Raw genomic sequence first — 24,358 nt, forward strand, 5'->3', positions numbered from 1 at the left:
ATAGCACCTGACATCAGGCATTTCTCAGTAGCATCTTCATTAGGACCTCTGTCTTTGTTTCAAGTTAATGAAAAGAAACAAGAACTTTCAGAGAAAGAGTTAGATCTCTGCAAACAGCCCTGCGGAATCTAGTTAGGATTAAGTTGCTTGTATTTGAGTGCTACAGTATTTTAGGTGATAGCATTCTGGTTTTATTTTACAGTAAGTGTACAGATCTTTTTCTAGAACTAAATCAAAGCCAGGGTTTTCTTTTAGCCTCTATATTTTTATTATGACTCTATCACTTTAATAAGGTACCCCTCTGGGTACCCCTATGTGCAAAAGGTGCCCTAGTGAGGCAGAGCACCAAGTTACCCACCAGTTCTTCTCTTGCAGTGGTGCCAGTTTGAGTTCCACTGGGAGGCATGAGGCTGGGGCTGGCCATCCTGTTACACCTCAGTAAGTACAGATGCTACAGTTACTCAGGCCAACTTTAAAATATTATCACATGATTTACATATCTCCAAGATTTTGTTAGAGTGCTTCTTTTAAGAAGACACTATTGAGAAACATGACAGTGAGTCCTTATTCCCCACTCTCCTTCCTAGGACCCACGAGTAATATGAAACCTTTAAGTACATGTTGTAATTGAATCTAAATCAGGGCCCAAGAGGTGCAATCAATATCAGCTAATTAATAATGAGTGTGGATCTGTATAAATAAAGAGAGAAGGCTAACCAAACATAGGCATTGCTTTACACCTAAAGAGTCAAGCCTGTGTCATAATCTAACTATAGCCTGAGCCACAGACTGGAATCTGGCTGCAAAATGCTGTATTTTTTATTGTCGTAATTGTGTTACCATTTCTGGTGTTCTGTGGGATCTTCTTGTATCAATTTTGGTTTTTTTTTTAACTGCACCTTTTATAACAAGTTGAGCCAAGTAAAGCTGAAAGATAAAGCCTCCAAGGTACCCATTCCTGTTCAGGGTTTCAGGACAGGACTTGTTTAAAAGGACAAGCCCTGTAAGGGAAGTCTTAATATAATGGGGAAAATATTTGAAGTTGTTTCAGGCAAAATAAATTAAAAACTCCTGCAATTATTTAGAGAATTCAGAATTACTCTGTTTAATTATTAAGGACCATACCATGGGGTCTGAACAGAGAGTTCTGGCACTAGACAAGGGATTTGTTGCAAATTAACAGAAAATCTGAGGACCCCTGATGTCAATATTGGTCTCAGGTCCACCATTATCACTTGGAAATCAACACAAATCAGCAGAATTAATCCCAATCTGTCTCTGCTCACAGAGTCAATTGAAATGCTTGTGATTCTGCTGTAGGAATGCTGTCAATGGGCATACCAGTGTAGGAAGCATAATAAATTACTGCTTATGGCAGATTGGCATTTTTACTGAAAAATAATGTGCTGAAAATCTAAGTTTTAGCATGGATTTGCAATATGCTAGCTATATTTTTTTATCATTATTTTGTAGAAGGCGCGTTCATTACCAAAGTTCTTCAAAAAAGGTATTACTAAGGACAAAAGGAGTTCAGGCAAAGGATAATTTAGTTTTCTGCTGGTGTTGAGATTTAAATGATTTTGTCTGGAGAATACTGCTGAGCACATGAAGCAATTTAATCTCTCTTTGATCTTCTTTTGTGCTCAGCGCTGATAAGACCCCAGAATACACAGCACGACTGTGATGCCGGGTCCTGCTACCCAGCCGTTGGGAACCTCCTCTGGGGTCGCAGCAAGCAGCTGACAGCCTCATCAACCTGTGGGATGAACAGCCCTCAGAAGTACTGTATTGTGGGCTACCTAGAGGTTGGTTTGCTCCTTCTTTTTTAATAAACTGAACTCTGCTTACCGACAGTATTTTCATCTGTTCAGGGAATTTGCCCAGAGTAGGAAGTTTCTGTGGGAGTTGTCTGAATAATCATCAGACAGTGTGACATAAGTCTGGTGGAAGGCTGTGCCTTACTGCAGCACATATGGAGAGTTTGGCAGCAAACAGCCTCCAGGGTGATGTGTAGCTTCTCAAGGGGGAGAAACATCCCTGAGACACACAAGGATTGAGCACAGGGATTTCTGAAGGAGCTTTGCACTGCAAGTCCTCTTCCTGCTCACGCCTCAGAAGTGAAGACTATGGTTTGTGTGTGTGTGAGTGCAGGAGCAGTAGAGTCCCACAGGCAGGCACTGCCTTGGTGGACCTTCACTGAAGGACGTGTCCATACAGTGTTGAAACCTGAGGCGGCCTGTTCAGAGATTCACACCATGTCCTCTCATGTCCTTTGATCTGAAACGAGACCAGTGTTGCTGAAAGCAGAAAGCTGTCTCTGAAAAGGGAAGACCTAATGCTGTAGTCCAGTCTTTGGCCATATAGGTGAGTTGGCAGATTGAAAATGTGGCTCATCAGAGGGATCCTTCTCACTCTCTGGCCACAGTGATGAGGGGGACAAGTGAGCATATGGGAGCTAAGCCAGGAAGGAATGGGAATTCCTCTGTTGCACATCCTGGAGGACTTGGCCTCACTGAGCTAATAAATTGTCACAAATAGAAATATTTTCACTAAATAAGAGCTTAGGCTGAAGAGGAAGTTAAAATACAATTTCATTTATGAGCAATTGAAAATAGTTACATTTTATGACCTTCTGGCTAAATGATGTGACACATTTGCAGAGTAAGGTACGGAGATGGCACCAGGCACTGCTCCAAGTTGCATGTTGGAACCACAGTTTTCTGCAAAGAGTAAATACCTCTTTCCTTTGCTGAAATAGCCTGAACCATCTTTCTGGCCCTTAAGCTGGATGACTGCCTTTTATTCTTGCTTTTTAGGAGGAGATCAAAGAGCGATAAAAAATTAATATTTTCGCTTGCCTGTACTTACCCTTTGAATTATGTAAATACAGACTCATGAAAAGGAGCAGCTGTTCTGCAATAATCCTTGTGATTTAATGCTGCTTCAACATATCTTGACCCTTGGTGGCTGTCTCTTGAAGAGGGTGAAAACTACAAATCTGCTTTGCAGAGCTTGAAAGGGAGAGACTTATGCTCTGGCAATGTGTTCTGTTCCATCAGCTTGCCTTAAATGTGTGTGTCACCAATAGTGTTTCAGTCCCACTTGACTCAATTCTCTTTCTCACCAGCACATTTTGAGTGCTTTGCTGGAGGCAGGCCAGGAACTTTGTATCATTCATCTTGTAAAGCCAAGTTCTTCCTCCCTCAGTTCCTCTTTTGATGGCCTGTGTCAGGCATCATGACAAGAGCAAACCTTACTTGTGAAAGTGGGTGTTGGTCAACATGGCAAGCTACCAAGATCCAGGAGTCAGTTGGGATGTCTTATTGAAAATTCCTATGGAAAAAAAAAGAATTAAACTGCTTTGGGTTTGCAAAGAAGCACTGGAAATCATTGTCAGTCTTTAATATGTGATTTTATTTCTAAATTAGGTTAAGTGGTTTTTAGCTCTATGATTGAATATACTACCTACACAACTTTTGAAAGGAAAAGAAAGGGGACAGCACTGAGAAGAGTATAAAGCCAGCACTTCAGAGGCAAATGGGATCTGCCAGACATGACTTGTATGGACATACACATGCTTGTCCTTTGGAGCAGATTTTTATGGAGCAACCTTAAACATAAGTTGACCAAATATCATATTGTATGCATTTATGTAAATCAGAGAGTGAATGCAGTCCTGCCAAGTGCTTTCTTACCAGAGCTTTGTGAAATGAGATGACAGAGTATTTTTTGTATTTCTCTCTTGTCTTCTAAACTGTATATTCATACACTTGTCAAGGGTGGTATAGAATGACTGAATATAATACATATTTATCATAATGTTTAAAACACATGAATTATACCATACCTGTTAATCTGTGGCTATTAATTTCTTTAAATGTGAATAACTCCCAGGTGATTTCATAATACAAAGATGTATAAACCATTCCCAATGCTTCTCTGTGGATCTTGAGTGTGCCAAGTGGGATGCCTCTCTATCCATCCCCTTCTGGGTCATTTCCAGCCCAGCTCCTGCCACTGATTTCCACTTTCTGTTTTCAGGAGCATCCCTGCCAGCCTCCCACCCATGGGCACTGAACCCATGCCTGCTCCTTCAGCTCCCTCTGGGGTGCTGTGTGACCCACTGTTCTTCCTGCCACCGTCTCTGCAAGCCAGGCACACACCTTGGGCATCACCTTCTGCTTTGGCTTATCCTTGAGCCATTGCACTCAAGTTCTGCCCAAATCTCATGGAGTGGCACATCCAGCCCTGCCCACCCTACTTCCCTGGGGCCCTGCTGGCTGTGATCTCGTGGTGCTCAAGCTGTCCTTATGGCTCAGCACGGCTGATCTCCCAGACCAGAATGTTAACCTTGTCACCTCTCCTTAGTCTCCCACTCAATCCCCCACTCATCACCTTAAAGAGGAGCTCCTCACCCTCACTATCAAAGCCCTTTTGCAGACAAAAGTATTCAGAACTGAGACATTGGCTAATCATTGCTCCCTTCATCTTCTGCTTGTAACATTTTCAAACAAGACCCTTTTATCCTATTGAAAGCCTAATTTTCCTCCTTTGCATTGGTTTTAAACTTCTGCAGTTTCCCTATGCCTACAAAATACACTTACAGTGGTCAGGGTGGTGGTGTCAGCCCAGGCCAACTGCTTACTTTGTACCTGCTCTTACTGAGACCCCTTCTCCACAACTGAAAAAGTGTAATTTTTATAGAATACCTGTGGCAGACCAAGACCAACACTTACTATGTACATGCTTCATGCATATGATGATTTTCTTGGGCTTATCCCTTATATATGAAAGCCTGAGTGATTAAAAGTACAGGCACCCAAAGCAACATGACAGGTGCCAGTCTTGCAATTGCATAAATATGTGTACATCCACTTGATTTTTAGTGAAGAGACAAAATTAATATTTTATTCTGCTCATTTTGTTTTCTAGGCTGAACAGAAGTGCTTTCTCTGTGATTCCAGATACCCGTATAATCCCTATACCCAGCGCAACAGTCATATGATTGAAAATGTTATCACAACGTTTGAGCCTGATAGGAAAAAGAAGTGGTGGCAGTCAGAAAATGGTAAGTTTCTTTGAGAAAATATTACTTCAAAATTTTGCTATGAGATTATGCCATTGGCACTCACCATATTGCCTTTATGAAGAGATGAAACAACAGCACATCTGTTCTTTGATTCAGTAATGCTGAGTGATTTGAACCCATTTATGTGTAGCAGTATATCAGAAAGTCCATTTTTCTATGGACAAGTTTTAAGCACAGTATCTCCAAGAGATGGCCAGAGGACCAGTGGCAATGCATGATTATACATGGAGACCATGTATTTTCCACAGGGTGTCTGCCTTTCAGGGAAATGTGATTTCTGGCAAAAGATATATTTGCCTACAGATGTGATGTCATGTAATGACAGTGTGTAAAACACAAATACCCATTTAAAAACAAATAGTGTAAAGCACTATGCTAGGAGGAATAACATTTACTCTATCTTATTTGACATGCAGTGAATATGTAAAAAGCATTTGACTGGTTGGAAATTAAGGCATAGAAAAAGTAAGGTAATATGTTACCTTTGTTTTGAGTATCCAGCCGAAAATTTATAAACCTTGTTTTTTCATAGAGTTTAGCAAGAATCTGTCACTAGCTTTGGACACCACTGCCAATAAATCTGTGGGCCAGCTGTGAGAAGAGCTTTCCTTGTTCTCCCAATCTTTCTTGTGGGATGAGGTCTCATGCACAGCCTGGTCAGCAGGAGCCCTGGGATGCTGCATGCAGATGTGAACAGTAGGGATACTGGCTGAACTCCTGCAACTCTCTGCAGAGAATGCATGAATTGTGGAGGGTTTTTCTATACTTGTTGCAATTTTGGAAGATGTCTGGTGTAGTAGTTCTGCTCACGATAAATTTCAGGTCTGGCAGTATAGGAGGGTTTAACAGTTCTGTTTAGCATGAAGAAAACCCCATAGTTTTATTGAGTTTCTCTTTTTTTTCCTTAGAAATAAGTAAATTATTTGAATGGATTTTAAAAAATAAACCTAACTGGACACAGGAACACATAAACCCAGAACCATCACCATCATTTATTATTCAAATTATCTGAACAGGACCTTTAACCAGGTCCTGCAGTCTCAGTGACCTGCAGCACTGCCAGTGACAGTGTCAGGAAGGCAGAAAATCATATTGCCCTGGGGAGAGCAATCCAGCCACACACTGGGTTTGTGCACAGGTGATGCCCTAAAGAGTCTAGCTGCTGTGCTGGAAAAGGCATCTTTAAATTCCCCATGGGAAAACTGTCTCAGTTACCCCTTCAATGTACGCATTGTGATCTTCATTTTCATTCTCTTTTCAGGCATTGACCACGTCAGCATTAGATTGGACCTAGAAACTTTATTCCAGTTCAGCCATCTTATCCTGACCTTTAAGGTACATCTTTAACCAGAGATTTTATGTAACGTTAAACACTAATTACTTAGCCAGAGGAATAAATTGCTTAGAGAGGCAGTGAAAGCTCCATCTTTAGAGGTTGTAAGAACAGGTTAGATAAACACCTGTCAAGTATGGTTAAATTATAGTTGATCCTGCCTTAGGGGAGGAGGATAGGCTGAATAGCTTCCTATTCATGTGCCTTCTGGTCCTATTTTCTATAAATTTGAGAATTAAAGCGGAAAAATAAATTGCAAAATTAGACCCTAAAAATTTAGGACATATCTGAACTGCAGTTGCTCTTTCAATTTAGTTCAGCCTTCTCATGCATAACCATTATGACACAGATGGCTACAATTTTTTTTTTTTACACAATTTCTACATCGTTATGGTAAACTTCCTTACTTAGAAAGTGATCTTGTATCTGTATGGAAGGTTACCCTTCCCTTCTGCTAGAGAGAGGTTCTAATGAATAATCTGGCTTTTTCAGAAAATCATGTAACCAGCACGGTAGCCCTGTAATGAGCTACAAGATCCCAAACACAGAATTTTAGCATCCCCCAAAGAGGAATATCAGTATAACAACCCCTGAGATGTTTTATCAATGCCTGCTTAAGGAATTCTTGAAATGTTTCTTGCAGACATTTCGGCCTGCAGCAATGCTAGTTGAGCGCTCTACCGATTTTGGTCAGTCCTGGAAAGTGTTTAGATATTTTGCACATGATTGTGCAGCTTCTTTTCCCAACATCTCTTCCGGTCCAGCAAAAAGTATGGGAGACATCATTTGTGATTCAAGATATTCAGACATCGAGCCCTCAACTGAAGGCGAGGTATTGCCAGGTGGCTGTGTTTGTATGAGTTCAGATCACATGTAGCTCTGTTACTGCAGCTGAAGCTCTCTTGTCTGTATGTGGTAAAGGGAGGGGCCTGCCATTTGATCCCTTAGATGGGTGCTCATCCCATCTCTACAGCTGTATCAATTTGTTTTGCAGGTTGTTTTAAAAGCTTTGGATCCCAGCTTTGACATAGAAAATCCATATGTGCCCTATATCCAAGGTATGGACACTACAGGTTTTCTCCAGAGATATTTTCCTGGTGTTGTTTGTTTTGTACACTGAAAAGATCAACAGCTCAGGCAGTGTAAGTCAATGACATTGAAAATTAAGTACCTAAAGATCTTACAGTGACATTGTATTAATAAATAAAATGGGGCCAGTCCTGTTCTCTAGCCCTGAGGGCAAATGGCAGAGCTCTGCAAAATTCATCCATGTAGCTAAACTGTCTTTCCTTTTGGGATCAGGCCCAATCCACGCTGCTTTTTGGGAGCAATCCCAGAGGTGCACATGAACCCATGAAGCCAGTGGCTGGGAAAATGCAGAGCCATACCAAGGAGGGTGCTAATGCTTACACAGCCGTGTGCCAGGAGTGGTCCTTGCCCTGGCACTGTACACATTAGTGGTCTTGGCCAATATTGGATCATTTCCATTATTTCTTCACTATGGGAGAATTCTTGGATGACTGATCCAAGCTGAAGATTTCATGCTGTTCATTTTAGAGTGAACTTGGGCTCTTGATCTCTCTTCTTTCCTTCCAGAGCTCATTACATTGACAAACCTGAGGATCAATTTTACTAAACTCCACACCCTTGGGGATGCTCTGCTTGGAAGAAGACACAGTGATCCCCTTGAGAAGTACTACTATGCCATCTATGAGATGGTTGTGCAGGGCAGCTGCTTTTGCAATGGCCATGCCAGCCAGTGTGATTCCATGCAGAATCTGCGGGGAGATGTTTTCCATCAGTCTGGGATGGTGCGTCATTAATGCTGTCTACAAAAAGGGCGGTCCCTACCTGGTATTTTATGAGAAGGAAGAGATGGAGGGAGGGAGAGGAAGATCTCTGATAATCTTTGGACTGACCATTTGCAACTGCAAGTTGTTAAATGTTTCAATGCAGATTCTTCCTTCAAAGCCCTGGTTTGGAATGCACAGAGGGTGTCTCTTTGTTGACACTAGGGTGGTGTTTCAAAAGCAACTGGGACAAGACATGTTGATAATAGCAGCCAAATACCAGAGCTGTAATGGTGCAAACGTAATGCAGTAAGTAGCCTATGGTGTGTGCAGACTTGAATGGCCATTTGTTGGGTGCATTCCACTCTCCAGCTGGGCTTGGGGGCTCTGCAGCAGGAGAGAAGGCATTGGCACAAAGAATAGCTGATAATGCAAAGCTAATCCATGAAAAATGGATTATTAAAAATTCCAGGAACATGATTTCGAATTCTTTCCCTCCAGGAACAAGAGTTTTTTCTCCTGGAAAATATGTATCTCAATGTTAAGACATGTAGGCAAAGAGAGAGAGAGAATCTAAAAGGTTAAAGTCTCCCTTGATATCTCTATAAGTATTTTTTTCTAAGTGTTGCTCAGTGGCTTTAAAACTATTTGGTTAAAATTTGCGGGTATTCTCCAGACCTTTTACTCAAATAATTAAGAATTAGGTCAGTTGAGGGAGCCAAAGAGCTTTGAATTTTCCTGATCTTGCTGGTATACCTCGAACAGATCCTCTCCTCTCCTGTCCTGTTCTGTCCTCTCCTCTCCTCTCCTCTCCTCTTCTCTCCTCTCGTCATCTCATCTCCAAGCTCTTCTCACCACGTTACAGGTCCAAGGGAGATGTATCTGCCACCATAACACTGAAGGTTTGTCTTGTGAAAGATGTAAAGATTTCTACAATGATGCTCCCTGGAGGCCAGCTGAAAGGACAGAAGATAATGCTTGCAAACGTAACTCAAACATGATATTTTCCTTTTTAATAGTTGGAGGTGGCTGTAGCACAATCACAGTCCAATGCATAATGGGAAGGCTAGGTTCCTGGGAGGGAGACTTTTCCATGCCTCATCCAGAAAAACAGATAGACACCACATAGGTGCTGTGTTACCTTACAAGAAGTAGAGCTGTTTCATGTTCTTATTTTTCATACAGAGAAAAAAACAATAAAGAGAGGAAAAAGCACCTAATGCAAAAAAGATCATCCACTGACTTGCACAGTGTCTTTCATGTGAGTGAAAGAATTTAGACAAGGCTAAATTATTTATATTCACAATAATGAGTAAAGTGGGATGTACAAGAATCATCATCATCATCATGGCTGGGCTTCGCGAACAAAGATTTGGGAAGGGCTCTACCCACATTTGTTGCAGGCGCGTTGGTGGCTAAAAAGGCCAATATGAGACAGGCATGTCCGGTTGCAAAAGGCACAGCAGAAGGACTCCTTAGATGGTATATTCTGCAAGGCACGATTCTTTCTGCATTGTCTTTTCTCCTCAAGAGTGATCCTGCTTGCTTTCCCAAAAGCATCAGCAGTGTTATAGATGGTGTGTCTCCAGGCCTCCCGATTGGAGGCCAGAGTAGACCAGTTATGGTGATCAATATGGCCAAGGCTGAGATGTTGTTTTAGGGAGTCCTTGTATCTTTTCTTCAGGGCTCCTCTCTTGCAGCAGCCAGTGGCAAGTTCACCATAAAGCAGGATCTTAGGGAGGCGGTGGTCCTTCATCCTGGAGACGTGCCCTGCCCAACGCAATGAGTAAAGTGGGATGTACAAGAATAATGTATTAGGATCTGTAACAAATATTCTGCTAGAGTTTTCTCTGGTGGAGCAGTGTTCCCTGCTGCGTATTAGACACACTCACCCACATGGGGACTTCTCCAAGTTTAGGGCCCAGTTCTCTCCCCCAGCTGTAACACACAAGGCTTGGGAAGCTATCATCTTGTTGAGCACTGAAATCATACAAGTCACCAGTAATCCTGTGTTAGCAGTAGACAGCAATGGTGGCCAGACCACAACAGGAGTCATGGTGTGAAATACCCCACTGTTTGTCTTGGTTTCAGGTTGTAACTGCAACGGCCACTCCAGCAGATGCCACTTTGACATGGCCGTGTACCAGGCCAGTGGTGGGGTCAGCGGTGGGGTTTGTGAGGACTGCCAGGACAACACCACCGGGCAACACTGTGACCAGTGCAAACGCTTCTTTTACCAGGATCCACTCAAAGTCATTTCAGACCCTCAGGCGTGCCTCCGTAAGCATCCCTTTTTAGCTTCTGTAAGAATGACTCAAAACAGCGTGGTTCTGGTTCTCTTTGCTCTGAACCCTATGGCATCCCCATGCTTAAGTGTTCGTACGGTTGTAAAAATGTTGCCAAACCTACAACATCCAAACTGCCTTATAAAGTAGCTTCATGACAGTATTCTTAAACCACCATTGTAAAAGGATCTGCATATTCCAATTTATTGCTGAGTTTAGAATCCAGCAGAGCTATCAGCTTTCTTGAGCAACATCAATATAAATATGAATTGCAGTAGTCATATTGCTTCTGGGGCCTTCAGGTACTGCAGAAGGGGTGCAAAATGATGGGGGGATTAATAACTTTTGCTGGACACCCGCCATATGCAAGAAAAATAGTCTTTCAGACATGAAAGCACTTCTGAAAGATGAGCTAAATTCAGTATTAACATAGGATGGGGAAAATGCTCTGAGTGTAATTTAATTGTAGCAATTGATTGGTATGAAAAGTCCTTAAGGAGCCAAAAGAGGATTACTAGCAATTCTGTAATTGCATTTTCATGCTTACATCTAACTGTGCTTTTTTTATGTATCCCCTTAACCATTCCTCTAGCATGTGACTGTGACCCAGAAGGTACATTGCACAACGGCGCCTGCGAGAGTCGCACAGATCCCACTCTGGGAACGGTCGCGGGCCGGTGCCCTTGCAAGGAGAATGTAGAGGGTGTTCGCTGCGACAAGTGCAGGGCAAACTACTATGGGCTGAGTGGCAGTGACCCCCTGGGCTGCCAGCGTATGTAAACCACCTCTCTCATCCTTCTTTTCAAACCATTTTTAAGACATGAAGGTAGTTGAATGCACAGATGCAACAGTGATGCACTACTTGAGTCACGGAATACACAGTTGCCTACTATAATTAAATGTCAATGCCATGTAATGTTTCTGGGGCAGCTCCTGCAACTGAAAAGATGCAAAATCACTTTCAGAATGCATAGGATACTATAATAGATCAGGCTGCTGTTAATAGAAGGGTTGTTAAATATGCAAATTAATTGAAAAGGGAGATAAACACATGAAAATTATTTTAGCATCCAAATCAGTATAATCTCATGAAGTTCAACAAGGCCAAGTGCAAGGTCCTGCATGCAGGTCAGAGCAATTCCAAGCACAAGTACAGACTAAGAGGAGAAAGGATTGAGACTAGTCCTGGGGAGAAAGACTTGGGGGTATTTGTGGATGGAAAGCTCAACATGACTCAGCGATGTCCATTTGCAGCCCAGAAAGCCAAATGTATCGTGGGCTGCATCAAAAGAAGTGTGTCCATTAGGTTGAGGGAGGTGATTCTCCTGCTCTACTCCACATGGAATACTGCCTCCAGATCTGGGGTTCACAAGAAGGCTGGAGAAGGACTTTTCACAAGGGCATGTAGGGACAGGACAAGGAGAAATGACCTTAAGCTGAAGGCGGGTAGGTTTAGTTTAAATATTAGGAAGAAAATCTTTACTGGGAAGGTGGTGAGGCACTGGAACCAGTTGTCCAGAGAGTTTGTGAACTCTCCATCTCTGGAATTATTCAAGACAAGGGTGGGTGGGGCTCTATGTAACCTGGTCTAGTAGAATATGTCCCTACCCATGGCAGGGGGGTTGGAATTAAATGATCTTTAAGGTCTCTTCCAACCCAAACCATTCTATGATTCTGTAATTCTATGAAGGGTCCATGAAAAGCCACAGACGGACTGTTAGGATATTTGGACTCTGCAGTGCAGTGTCAAGATGGCAGAAGCTGCTGCCTTGCCATGAGAACTTCCAGCCAGCCATTCCTCTTAGAGAGGCTTGCTGAAAAACACATCCTGCCCCTTCCCAGGCGCACTGTGGGTTTGTGAGCACGTTATGCCCACACCATGGTCCTCAGCCACACGCAACGACTGTGCAGACCAGCACAAGCACACAGCAAACCATTGCACAGGGCTTTCTGCCAGTGCCCCTGCTCCCCCTGGAGAGGGGCCTGCCAAAGGAAATGGTCCATTTCCCAAGGGCAGTCAGTGGGCTGCAGGGTGCCAGGGCATGTACGTCTGTAGAGTGTCTGTCTGGGGGACGGAGACTGCCTGTCATGCTGATGCCACATCTAAAGCAAACACCAGTCCTGCTGCCGGCAGTCACTGGAGCCTGCAGAGGTAACCACACATTTCTGTCCCTGCAGCCTGCAACTGTGATCCCTCTGGCAGTTTGCCCTTCTCCATCTGTGATCCTGCCACAGGAGAGTGCCTGTGCCAGCGGTTCACCACAGGGCAACGCTGTGAAAAATGCCTTGTACGTATTAAGGTTTTGTTATTACTTCTGCATGTAGTTTTGGAAGTCTCCTCACCCACCTCACACCTATTAATTGCCAGAAAATTAAACAATAAGTCAAATTTCAAAATAATATTACAGCTGTATGCTACCATTCTGCATTGACATCTGGTTCTTTTTCACTGCTCACAAACATTTGTGCAATCAAATTGGACTGGGAGAAGCGCTCCCAGGAAGGAAAGGAAGTGCAAAATCATGTCCTCAAAATCTTTGCTGTTTACGGAGAACTTGCTTGCACAAATGGTTAAATATCTGTCTCATGCAGTGACTATGCTATCCGGTAAGAAAAGCAATCTCCCATGGCCAAACACAGGCAGCAGCACAGTAGTGCTCCAGAGCATTGTTCATCCAGCAGAATGAGTTCTGTTTTGCTTTACACATTTAAATACTTGTCATTAAAAAATCCTTCTTTGTATCCCAGGTAGGATACTGGGGTCTTGGCAACAGCTTGAATGGCTGTTCTCCATGTGATTGTGATATTGGTGGATCCCAGAATAACTTGTAAGTTAAAGTTCTTCAAGTTCTTTCCTGGTTTTAATTTTTATAAGCTCTTAGGCTAGATTTTCTGATTAGGTTAATACAGTCTTGGTACAGATGGGAAAATAGCCTGTAGATGTAATTTCATCATATACAAACAGAGTAAAGTCATGTTGGGATTTTGGAAATTTATTTGTGATAAGGGGATTTACGTATTTCCTTTGAAGCCAACTTTGAATCAGCTTGAGTCAAGATGTGTTTAATATAAAATATAAAATGCATGGCTTGAGAGAACCAGAGACCCTAATATTTGTATAAATTAGAAGTAAGTTAGAGGTGACATTTTTACCTTAGTTTCCTGCATCTACTTTAAATGCTAGATTTTTTTTTTTCTGGCTGCTGTTCAAAATGTATAATTTTAGAAGCAAGCTTGGTTTCAGTTGAGTTACTTCAGAAGTCTGTTGGGCAGGGGTCTTCACTACTGCTGTTAGACTTCAGACAGAGGAGCACATAGTCTGATGCTGTAGAGCAGCTCCTTGTGAGTAGATAAATAATTTAGTGTGTTAAATATGACTGTAAATATATGGAAACTTCCATATTCACATCAAATCAAAGGTCCTTCTGATCTCATGTTCTGCCTCTATAATTGTGAGTGACAGATGATTAAAAATCATGATACAGTGATAGTTACAGAAAGAGATAAAAGAAATGGATACAGGAATAGATAGTAACAGATGCTCAGGAAACAAAAGAATCAGTGCTTCAGGTATGGAACAGGCAAAGACAAAACACGTCATGTCTCCAAAGTGATGGAACAGTAGCACTGAATGAATCCAGCATCAGAAACAGAGAGGGTGGGGGGGGGGTAGGAAGAAGTTTAATAACAGAGGTGATCCGGCAATGGGAGAAATGAGGCAATGCAGAAACAAGGGTGGATCTGAGCTGCCCTTGTGCTGTGAAGACCCAGCTATGCCACACTCTGACATCCTCCCTTTACCATTTTGCTGTAGGTGCTCACCAAAGGATGGTCAGTGCAAGTGTCTTCCCAACATCGTGAGCCGCCAGTGCAACGAGCCAGCTCCAGGCTATTTCTTCTTACCTCTGGATTATTACATTTATGAAGCTGAGCATGCAAAGCCCCTTTCTGGCTCTGCACCCTTGGTAGGTAGTTGGCTTTTTAGGTGTCGTACTGAGAGGGGATCCATGCAGTGGTGGCACAAGAGCTGAGGCTGAGAAGAAGAGCCCTTGCCTGGGGAGCAGCTGGAGCAGTTCTTTAGCAGGAAAATGCAGAGCAAGTCCCTTGACCATCCTCAGTTCATCTTTGTTTTTCACGGACATGATTATCCCATAAATGCGGCTGTTACAAAGGGACAGTACCTACAACGTGCTGTGACCTACAAAGCTGCCCTTGCTGCTTCTCAAGTGCCAGCTGGTCTGGCATGAATTAGAGAAAACAGTTTAATTATTTAAATTAGAGGAAAGCGTTTGAGTTGCCAACCGTTATCATAAACTGTTATATTTCTGGGAATCTCCAAAAGGGGAAGAATCCAATTACTCTCTGCTCCACTGGACTCATTCCTGCTGCCTTATATAAAGGCACTGATTGTAGCCCAATTTCCTCAAGAATTTGGCATCCATCTGTAATGTTTTTAGAAAAATTAATTTTTATTTATTGTTTCCCCTTCAGCATGGGGGTAGTTGTTCCCCATGCAGAGTACAAGCCTGGAATGCATCCCTTCCTCTGCCTATGCTTTTATTAACATTTCTGCTCTGACGTGTTGTCCAGAAGCTATAGAGAACAAATAACAAAAAATGTTTATTTGCAGGTCACATCCACAAATATTTAGCTATAATCACAACCAGTAATCATCCTACAGTCCAATAATTAAATGGAAAACAGATGTCTGAGGCATAGTTTATGAGAGAAAGTGGAAGTTAATTTTAAGGGAGTGGGGGAAAAGGTTTTCTGGCGAATGCTGGGCCATAGTTTGGAGTTTCACCCTGTAGAGAATAGAGCCTGTTTTAAGAATGTGGCTTTTCATTTGGTTGCTTACCTACCCTTCAGTGTTGTTGAGACAGTGCTGCTCCTCTCTCATTACTTCACAGGTTCAGCCAAGCACTCTTCCAAGGTGTGACATCTACTTGCAGAAGCAAGGCTATGAGTTCATTATTGAAAATGGAAAGATTGTGTTAAACAGGAACAAGAAACGAACTGTAAGAAAATCTGGACTGGAACAGGTAAATTGGTACTTGAGTAGTTACTTAAGTTTACATCAAATAATAAAATTTTATTTTGTGACAAAGGGCAAGGAAATGCCTGAGCACGAGGGATTTCAGTCTTAGACATTATAATTCTGACACAAATTAAGTCGATTTTTTTTGCTACACAGTTGGACCAGACATTTTATGATTCACAGTGACTGGTTTACACTGCCCAGTGACATTGTAGGCTTGGGTTCAATGAATTTTTAGAAGAGAAGAGTCCCCATGAAAGGGGGACTCTTTTTTTATAATGAAGAGTCCAGCCACGTATGAAAGGTTTGCAATGTGAATGTTTGGAGAAGCGAAATATTCAGAGGCTGATGGATTCTAGTCCTTCTCATTGCTGTTGTTGCAAAGCCATAGGAAGCTTTTCTTGACATGTGACCCTAAACATCCTACGTATGAGAGAGTTCTTAGATTGTCGATCCCGAACTTGTTCAGAAAATGAGATTAACTCATGGCCAAAATAAGTAAACAGTGTGGCAAAAATATTTCCTTTCTTTTTTCTGAGTTTGTTTCTTTGTAATTTGACTCAGCAGGTCGTTGAAAATGTCGGTGTGTCTTTGCAGGGTGCGATGCAGTTTGGACAGGACTCTGTTTTGGCAGTGGTTTTCAGGCAGCCCAGCGCTGGTCGGTCTGTGACATGGACAGGACCTGGCTTTGCCCGTGTTCCCAGTGGAGCTGGGCTGAGATTTGCCATCAACAATGTTCCCTTTGCTATGGACTTTGATATCACAATTCGTTATGAGCCTGAGGTATCTGTGATGTCTTGCATGTCTTGTGATGTTGTGATAGATGCAGGGTCTGTTTTATCACTAATAGAATGAGCAACTTGTCCTATTCTTTATATTTAAAATTAAAATGACTTGCCTTTTCACCAAGTAACAAGTTGCCTTACCAACCAAATAACATGTGCTCCACTGATCCTCTTATCCTTTTCCACTGAAATGTGAAAAATCAGCCCTACAAGTGTTTTCTAAGCATCAGCCAAGATTTCATGTTCTGAATGTTTCTCTTTTGGCACCTTTGCTTGGACTGGACTTTTGCTCACAAATCAAAGACATGGAAAATGCAGTTCCTTTTAGATAGGCACCCTGTATTTCTAGCTGGTGTTTTTTGGGCAGGAAAATGTGCACAGGCAGAAGTGATCTGAGTAGATATTATCCAGGGCTTTTGCAGGCATCCAGCTTCCCAGTTGCACCATCTGGGCTCTGAGATGTGTGAAAATTGTAGGAAAATAGCCAAATTACTATTTTTTGCCTGGAGAAGATTTCTCAACGATGAAGACATGTCTAGGGAAATCTGTTAATCCAAATCTGGTTAAAACCAGGTCCACACCCATGTCTTCAAAAACACAGGCAAGTGTTTTATTGGTACCAGCTTTTGTTTGTGCCTTACTCTTTTGCTTTGCAAATCTCTGGGACAGTCCCACCACTCGAGATTATCCATCTGTCTATTGTGTTCTGTTCTCTGACTGTCACTCTGAGGCAAACAAAACTCCCAGTGTCTTAAAACATGGGAACAATTGTCAGTGGGCTGGTTTGATGTAGCTTTTTTCTTCCAAGGATTGAAGAGTTGAGTTTTAAATACATATGTTATACACTCTTTTATGTTTGTTATTCCTTATTAGATATGTGAGGAGGCAGCTAATGAAGAATATTTCCAGAATAACACTGTGCTAAGGAAACAACTCCAATGACTTTAACAGAGCTCTTTTCATTTGAACCAGCTGAGGTCCCATTTCCATCTCTGCTTTTCAATTGGCCATTGCAAATACAATGCATTTCTCTCAAATAACATTGGTTTTTAGTTAGAATAAAGAGAAAAATCTGTTATGTCACTGCAGTGTGCAATCAATCAGATGGCTTTCATTAACCCTGACAAAGAGAAAGTAGGTTTCTCAGATACAAAAAAATTACCGTAATTTTTGTCTTTTGTTTATAGTCCTTGGAAGATTGGCTAGCAAGTGTTGCCATCCAGCCTACTGGTACCTTGTCAGGTCAACGCTGCAAAAAAAAAATCCTTTCACAGGAGCCACATGTGTTGCCTCTCCCAGCTACAAAGAGGTCTGACTGTTCCTGTCCTTTTGCCTGTGTATTTTCTGTGTATATATCATTTACTAAAGCACTGTAGAGCAACAAATGTGTGGGAAAGTGGGAATATCAGAAACACATGTGTGGCCTTTTCTGTTGCTGTCACACCACAGTACCATGTAGGCTCTAAGGAAGACACTGATGTCCCAGTCCTCAGTCTGGCAAAAGTCTACCCAACCCAGGAGAGCAGCCTGAGATCTTGCTGGCCTTAGTCATTGCTCTGGTGAAGATCCAACTGCAGCTACCTCAGTATAGAAGGGAAATATTGACTATATATATGATACTATTTCTAAAAAACAGCTTTTCAGCTTGGACCTATGTAAAGAATAGAGAGGAGTCAAGAGGATGTGACCGATGTCTTGTTTAAACAGGGACAAGAAAGGATGAATATGAACAGTGAGTTGCAACCCCCTTTGCTTGAAGTAGTAAAACCTGCCCTTTTCAGTTTAATCTCCCCAGGTTTAAATTGTGCGTGGTGAATCATTTGGCAGAAGTCATGCAGCTTTCCAAAGCCTGCAAGCATGGGGCTGGCTGTGTTCCTCACAGCAGCAGGGCTTGCTCCAGGCTGCAGGCATTAGGATGCAGGCACAGAGCAAAGGGAATGCTCACAGCATCCCATAGACTTGCCTTGTCCTGACTGCTGGCTATAATTGTGCTTCGTTTCTTCCGAACAGGATTGCAATTCTGCAAACTCCGGTCTGTCTGGAGCCGGGAAGAGAATATTCTGTGGATGTGTATTTTTCTCAGGCCTCTGCCTCTGACACAAGGGCAAAATCATACATCTTGATTGACTCAGTGAGTAGTTTTGTCAAAAGTCCCTTGAGGTTGTGTTTGTACCACTGTGATTTTTTTTTTTTACACAGACTTATTAAAAATATTTTAAAATAATTTATAGTGTTTTCCAATAGAAATTTAGCTTCTGCTTACCTCCATTGTCACTGTGTTTGCATGTTTTTGTACGGAAAGACAGAACTGTATCTGGTTTAATTTTCATGGAGCAATACCATAATAGTTCATTAAGTCATACTTGTTGCATATGTTGATAGTCAGAGTATGTATCCCTATCTGTTGCTGATCTATTATGAACACCTTCCACATATGCTGACAAGATGCTGTGGTTAGGGATACAAATTCATGCAGTTCTTCATTACTTATGTTTTTTAAAATCTCTCTAATTTGTCTGGATCATGGATATTTTTAAAGATTGGAAAAGTAAAATTAGTTGTGTACTTCGCAGGAATCAGGTCCAGATATTTCCCAAGTTTCCACCAAGTCAGGAACTGGGTGTTAGTTTTGGGTCCTTCTCTTGAGAAAATTATTTTTAGGTCCATTTTTCTAATTGCTTCCATAGAACGGGATCAGACAAGGGCTGGCCATAATTGGACATGGAACCTTCAGCTTATTTTCCTCTATCACAGTAATACAAGTAAAAATTTTGGCCAGATACTGCTTTTGGAGTCACTACCACAGCCCATCTTAGAAGCAAAACCAGATCTGAGCATATATCTGAGGTCTTATTATAATTTTATGTTTTTATATACAGTCTCTTTTATTAGAAGAACTCAGGGAATGTCTAGACCTTCAGAATAAATATGAATTTTGATGACAGAGTGGCAAACAGCAGATTTGGAAACATGGTGCTCTGGGCCTCTGTCCTTGCAATGCAAAGCACATTAAGAGAATGTGGGAAATTCTGGTTTTCAATATATCTAAGCAAAAATATTTTCTTTTCCCTCTTAATGCCAAAGCTTGGACTTATTCCCAGAATCAGCTCCGTGGAGAACTTATGCAGTGAAAAGGATTTAGATGAGTACCAGAAGTATCACTGCATTGAAATTGCATCCGAAGTTGGACCTCACGTCCTGCCTGAAGCGTGTGCACGGCTCATAGTGAGCATGTCAGCCCGGATTCACAACGGCGCCGTCGGTAAGGACCAGCCTGCACAGGCAGCTCTTTGGGACAGTTGCTGGTTTTCCCTTGAGTTTGTAGGTTATGTTGACTGACGAGCTCTCAGCCCATGGTGGTGTAGGTGAGTGAAGCAGATCAGCATGTGTTACGTGTGGATACACATCTCGCTGAACCCTGAGCGGGCTGCAAACATCTTTTGGTGGCATGATTCTTGGAGTTTATCACACCTGATGAGCTTTGTGGAGCAGAGCGACAGGGACCATGGCAGTGCTTGTGTGTTTTCTGAAGAGCATTGAATCAAGATGCGACTTTACCATATGGCCAAGGCAGTAAAATTCCTGCTTTTCTGGCTGCTGTAAAAGGTCAGGGAAATTTTTAAGCCCTCTCCCTGGATGCTGCAGGCCAGCTGGATGCCTTGGTATGATGGCACACAAGCTGATGTACTGGAAGAATATTCACCAAGAAAACCTTGGTGGTGTTCCAGCAAGAGGGCAGTGGCAGGTGGGGTGTGAAGCTCCCAGGCAGCCTCCTGGACCCCCATAGAAAGGGTAGCTGGGCTTAGCAGCTAAGGAAATCTCCCAGGTGTTGGGTCCAGAGAAATGGAACTTCCCTGCACTTCCATTAACAGGAGGGGTCTTCCTGGACCACTTCAATGGCCACCTACTTTCAGAGAGCCTTTCAGCAATGCCTCCGAAGTGATAGCATCTGCTTGATTTGGGCAGTTTTAGAAGGGTCAATGCTTCACTCTCATATCAGGTGATGAGGTCATGGCTGTGCAGCCGCAGACCCCCCTCATTTAGGCTTGGGCTGTGCTAACTCCTCATTAGCCCAATTCCCAAAGTGGTGAGATTTCCTAGTAAAACATGGCACTTTAGTTTTCTGGTGCTTTATAGAGCATCCTGGACAAACATCCTCTGTGAGTGATCAGAGCATCTTCACTTAACAAGTTAGTCCAAGATGTCCAGAAAGAAATCAACACTACACAGATGCAGACTGTCTGAGTACAACTTGAAGGTTATGTCCAGTGCTGCAGCTAAAGGTAGGTTTATATCAAACCCTTCTAGACTTCAAGATTTCTCTGTTTTGGATCTACGTTTTGCTACGCCCTTTCTGTCCTATCCCAAATGTGTGCTGAAGGCAGTGCCTTGAATGTGGCAACTGCAAAACCAAGACTTATGCTGGTGCCTAATATACCATCACCATTGATGCTACACCATCAAACAATCCAAGCCATGGCCATCAGTGGTTAGTGAACCCCTGATAAGAATAATCAAGCTCTTTCCTTCCTATTTTAAAATGTGAAACCTGCAAGTTGATGAGAGCAGTCACACTCCTTGATACCCAAGCCTGTTTTGGTTCTCTTTCCCCTTGGCAGCATGTAAGTGCAATCCCCAGGGGTCGCTGAATGCCAACTGCAGTAAACTGGGGGGCCAGTGTCAGTGCAAAGCCAATGTCGTGGGACGCTGCTGTGACACCTGCTCTGCGGGCAGCTACGGCTTCGGCTTCCATGGCTGCTATGGTGAGTACTTGGCAGCCAGCACCAGGACCACTATCTTGGTTCTTCATGCATACTCAAACTTTTTAGGGCTTTGAATCCAGGATTATGTGTGAAGCAATATAAAAGATGTTTCCATGAATAACGAGTTTTCCATCCCTGCTTCTTGGCTGCCTTTGAGCAGTGTCAGAGATGAGACATGTCGGTGGGAATACGTTCAGGACACAGCTTTGCCTTTGGTGTTTTCCAGCATGCGAGTGCCACCCACAAGGCTCCCTGAGCATGCTGTGCGACCAGGTGACGGGGCAGTGCTCCTGCCGCCGGGAGGTGGATGGCCAGCGCTGCAGCCGATGCCTGCCTGGGTATTTTGGATTTCCCCACTGCCGTCCTTGCCCTTGTAATGGCAATGCGGAGCTTTGCGACCCTCTGACCGGAGTGTGCCTGGGCTGCCGTGGGTTTACGGCTGGGAACCACTGTGAAAGGTAACCTGATGGGCAGCACTGCAAAGCTCACCCAAACATTGGTGGGGACCTACAAATGCATCAATGGCCTTAACAGGAAACATATACCAAAGCCAGGATTAAACTGGGCCTAGCTGCTGTACGTCAGGTACCTATTTGTTTGGCAAATGCATGTGGGACTGTGCATGCAGTGCCTGTGGGCAGACTGCAGGCATGGCATGCACACAGCATTGCAGTAGGCTCCCTGCAAGAAGGCAATTGAGAGATGAGTGCCATAGCACCATGTGCTTGAAGACATGCACAAAGCTTCTGACATCTTTCAAATTGCCAGCTTTTAAATTTAAAATTCAGCATGAGGTTAGCCAAGAGGTTAACCATCAAACAAGAGGCTAACCTCATCCTGAATACTCATTTTAATACCTGCAGTTATCTCTGAGGAGCTTAAATAAATATGCCCTGTTTGCTGGCCATATTAGTTCCATATGACCAGCAAATTACTTTTCCCACATGTTCCAGCTCCATTCAGAATAGTTCTCCTCTTTTTTATTCTGTATGCTGTCAGCAGTATCAGAGTTCAACATGGACATCAAAAATTAATTAATTTAGTTTAGTTTGGATGGATTGTACCTCGTCATTCACTTCTAAGAGGATTTCCCTGTGAAACCTATTGAGCTTTTCTTGCAGTGCTTTTAGACAATACAGCCTTTGGCTACTGTGCTTGTAGGTGGCAAATAGATTTAAAATGGGAGACTGAAATACTTGTTGCCCTGTGCCTCTGCAGGAGCTTCAGACCCCAGGGTGAGGATAATCAAACAGCCAAGTCTTTTAGCCTGGCTCGTATGCATATGGCGAATTGTGTTCCCATTTGCCATAGTAAAGCAGATCAAAGACTGCAGATGCTTCAGAAGCCGCAGCTGCAAAACCACAGGGGGATGGGACATGGAGGCAGAGGCAGCGAAGGTGGGCAGGTGGCTGAGCCCCCAGGGAGCCCCAAAAACCCCAAAAACTGGTCTAGGTAACAGCACAGCCACCACCACTTTGAAACAGCCCTTACCCCAGGTTTGCAGAACATGTCAGACAGAGCACGGCTCAATACATACTGCATCTAAAATATGCAGTATTCTCTGAGTGCTCTTAATGAATCATTGCTTTTTTTGCCTCTGCCAGCACTTTCTACTGTCATGCCAACCACTCAGTGTGTGTGTCTATATGGAAATGGATGAATATATGTAGTGATAGATGAATACACGGAATTTTTATCTGGCAGCTTTTAGCTGCCTATGTAGAGCATGTGTGATATGTCATATCATAATCATTTAGACTGAAATTGTTCCAGAGTAGGTGAAAGTCTTCATAAATATTCCTTGAAAAGAAAACGTGTCTTTTTATTTTTGCTCCAGATTTTGGGAATGCAGCTCTGATTTTCTATTTTATAACACCTTTGAAGCTTGATGTATCTGTACCAATTAATGGAGATAGCATTACAATGACCTGGAATGTTAATTAAATATATATACATATAAATATATATACATATAAATACATATGCATATAAATTGATTCACCTGCATGGACTGAAAGGAGCGCTTGACAATTTGTACTGCTTTATTTGACTGCTTTGACAGGTGCATGGATGGCTATTATGGAAACCCTCTGGAAGGAGAACCCTGCCACCCATGCATGTGCCCAGGGGTACCTACAAGCAATAGGTATTTTGCACATTCCTGTTACCGGGACTCCCAGTCTGCACAACTAGTCTGCAATTGTCTCGAGGGACGTGCAGGTACAAAGCAAAATACGGACTGGTTCTGATTTTATTCAAATTAATGTAAGAGAGAAAAATGACCGTCCTCCGCCCATCATGTGTTCAGAAATGACAAATTGGGTAATGGTAATAAAAAGGCTAAGAAGAGTTAACACGCAAATTTACTGAAATCATGTGGGAAAGTCCTGACTAGGAAGAATGGGAGTTGTGCAATTAGTGTTTGAAAAAGGGATTCACTTAAGTGAATACAGTGAAGCCATTAAATAATCTGATGGCACTCTCTGGAAACCTCCTCCTTTCCAGGGGCATTACATAAATCTGGTGAGGAGAGGGGGGAGAAATGCAGTTGCTCATTACCTCTGAAAAAGAAGCATTGGAAGCCCAAGTCAGAAAAAACAGGGCATCAAAAAGAACTGATAAGATTTCCTAATCAGATAAAATCTTTCTCCATATAGAGGAATCAGTCTTTGACATTTTGCCTCAAAGTGACTGTTTCATCGTTCAAATGGTCACTTTAGAAATGAAGTTTTCTATTCTCAGCTGTCTCAAATGCAGATATTTTTGTAGCACACTGATGTCTCGCTTCCTAAGATTCTGTTGACATAGCTTGAATTCCTGAAGGGAAAGTTGAAGATATTTCCCTCCCCCTGGGCATTAGAAAGATCTTCCATGATGGGAGCAAGCCTTAATGGGAAACACTACCAAAAACTAAACCAATGCTGTCATCTTACTTCGGTAAGCTTCCTTTACAAGTCAAGAGCAGTTTTGCTTTAGTAATTTTTGTAGGGCCAAAATGACACTTGTTGGTACTTGGCCAGGGGACTTCTGTCCTCACAAACCACTGCAATCCTCAGTTCTGGACTTTCTTCCTCCTGCTCCTTTCCAGCAAGGCTCTTGGTCACCTCTGTGGCAGCAGGCTCACTTTTCAGATTGTGAAAGGCTCTGGTCCTGAGGACCACAGTGAAGGAACAGAGTCCTTGGTTGAGGATGAGCTGGTGGATGGGGGTCCAGAAACACCAGCCTGTCCAGAAAAGTTTCTGAGATGCAGAGAGGTAGCACCCCAGTCAGGACAT

General features: G+C 42.7%; 1 protein-coding gene across 1 annotated transcript in view; it reads left to right on the forward strand.

The window, feature by feature from the left end:
- The first annotated feature begins 404 nt into the window (after positions 1-404).
- LAMB4 (laminin subunit beta 4) overlaps positions 405-24,358 on the forward strand; it is a 40,589-nt gene continuing 16,635 nt past the window's right edge. The window contains exons 1-21 of the mRNA XM_027731901.2: positions 405-438; positions 1,648-1,805; positions 4,933-5,068; positions 6,351-6,424; positions 7,066-7,254; positions 7,417-7,480; positions 8,019-8,233; positions 9,078-9,198; positions 10,304-10,492; positions 11,090-11,269; positions 12,676-12,785; positions 13,246-13,325; positions 14,312-14,462; positions 15,408-15,539; positions 16,133-16,318; positions 17,508-17,629; positions 18,331-18,451; positions 19,405-19,582; positions 20,940-21,083; positions 21,310-21,541; positions 23,146-23,303. Of these exons, the coding sequence (XP_027587702.2) occupies positions 405-438; positions 1,648-1,805; positions 4,933-5,068; positions 6,351-6,424; positions 7,066-7,254; positions 7,417-7,480; positions 8,019-8,233; positions 9,078-9,198; positions 10,304-10,492; positions 11,090-11,269; positions 12,676-12,785; positions 13,246-13,325; positions 14,312-14,462; positions 15,408-15,539; positions 16,133-16,318; positions 17,508-17,629; positions 18,331-18,451; positions 19,405-19,582; positions 20,940-21,083; positions 21,310-21,541; positions 23,146-23,303 (2,974 nt within the window). The remainder of the gene's footprint in view (positions 439-1,647; positions 1,806-4,932; positions 5,069-6,350; positions 6,425-7,065; positions 7,255-7,416; positions 7,481-8,018; positions 8,234-9,077; positions 9,199-10,303; positions 10,493-11,089; positions 11,270-12,675; positions 12,786-13,245; positions 13,326-14,311; positions 14,463-15,407; positions 15,540-16,132; positions 16,319-17,507; positions 17,630-18,330; positions 18,452-19,404; positions 19,583-20,939; positions 21,084-21,309; positions 21,542-23,145; positions 23,304-24,358) is intronic.

This window comes from Pipra filicauda, unplaced genomic scaffold (genome assembly GCF_003945595.2).
Source record: "Pipra filicauda isolate LSUMZ 115617 unplaced genomic scaffold, ASM394559v2 scaffold167_size3244652_pilon, whole genome shotgun sequence".
NCBI classification, from domain to species: Eukaryota; Metazoa; Chordata; class Aves; order Passeriformes; family Pipridae; genus Pipra; species Pipra filicauda.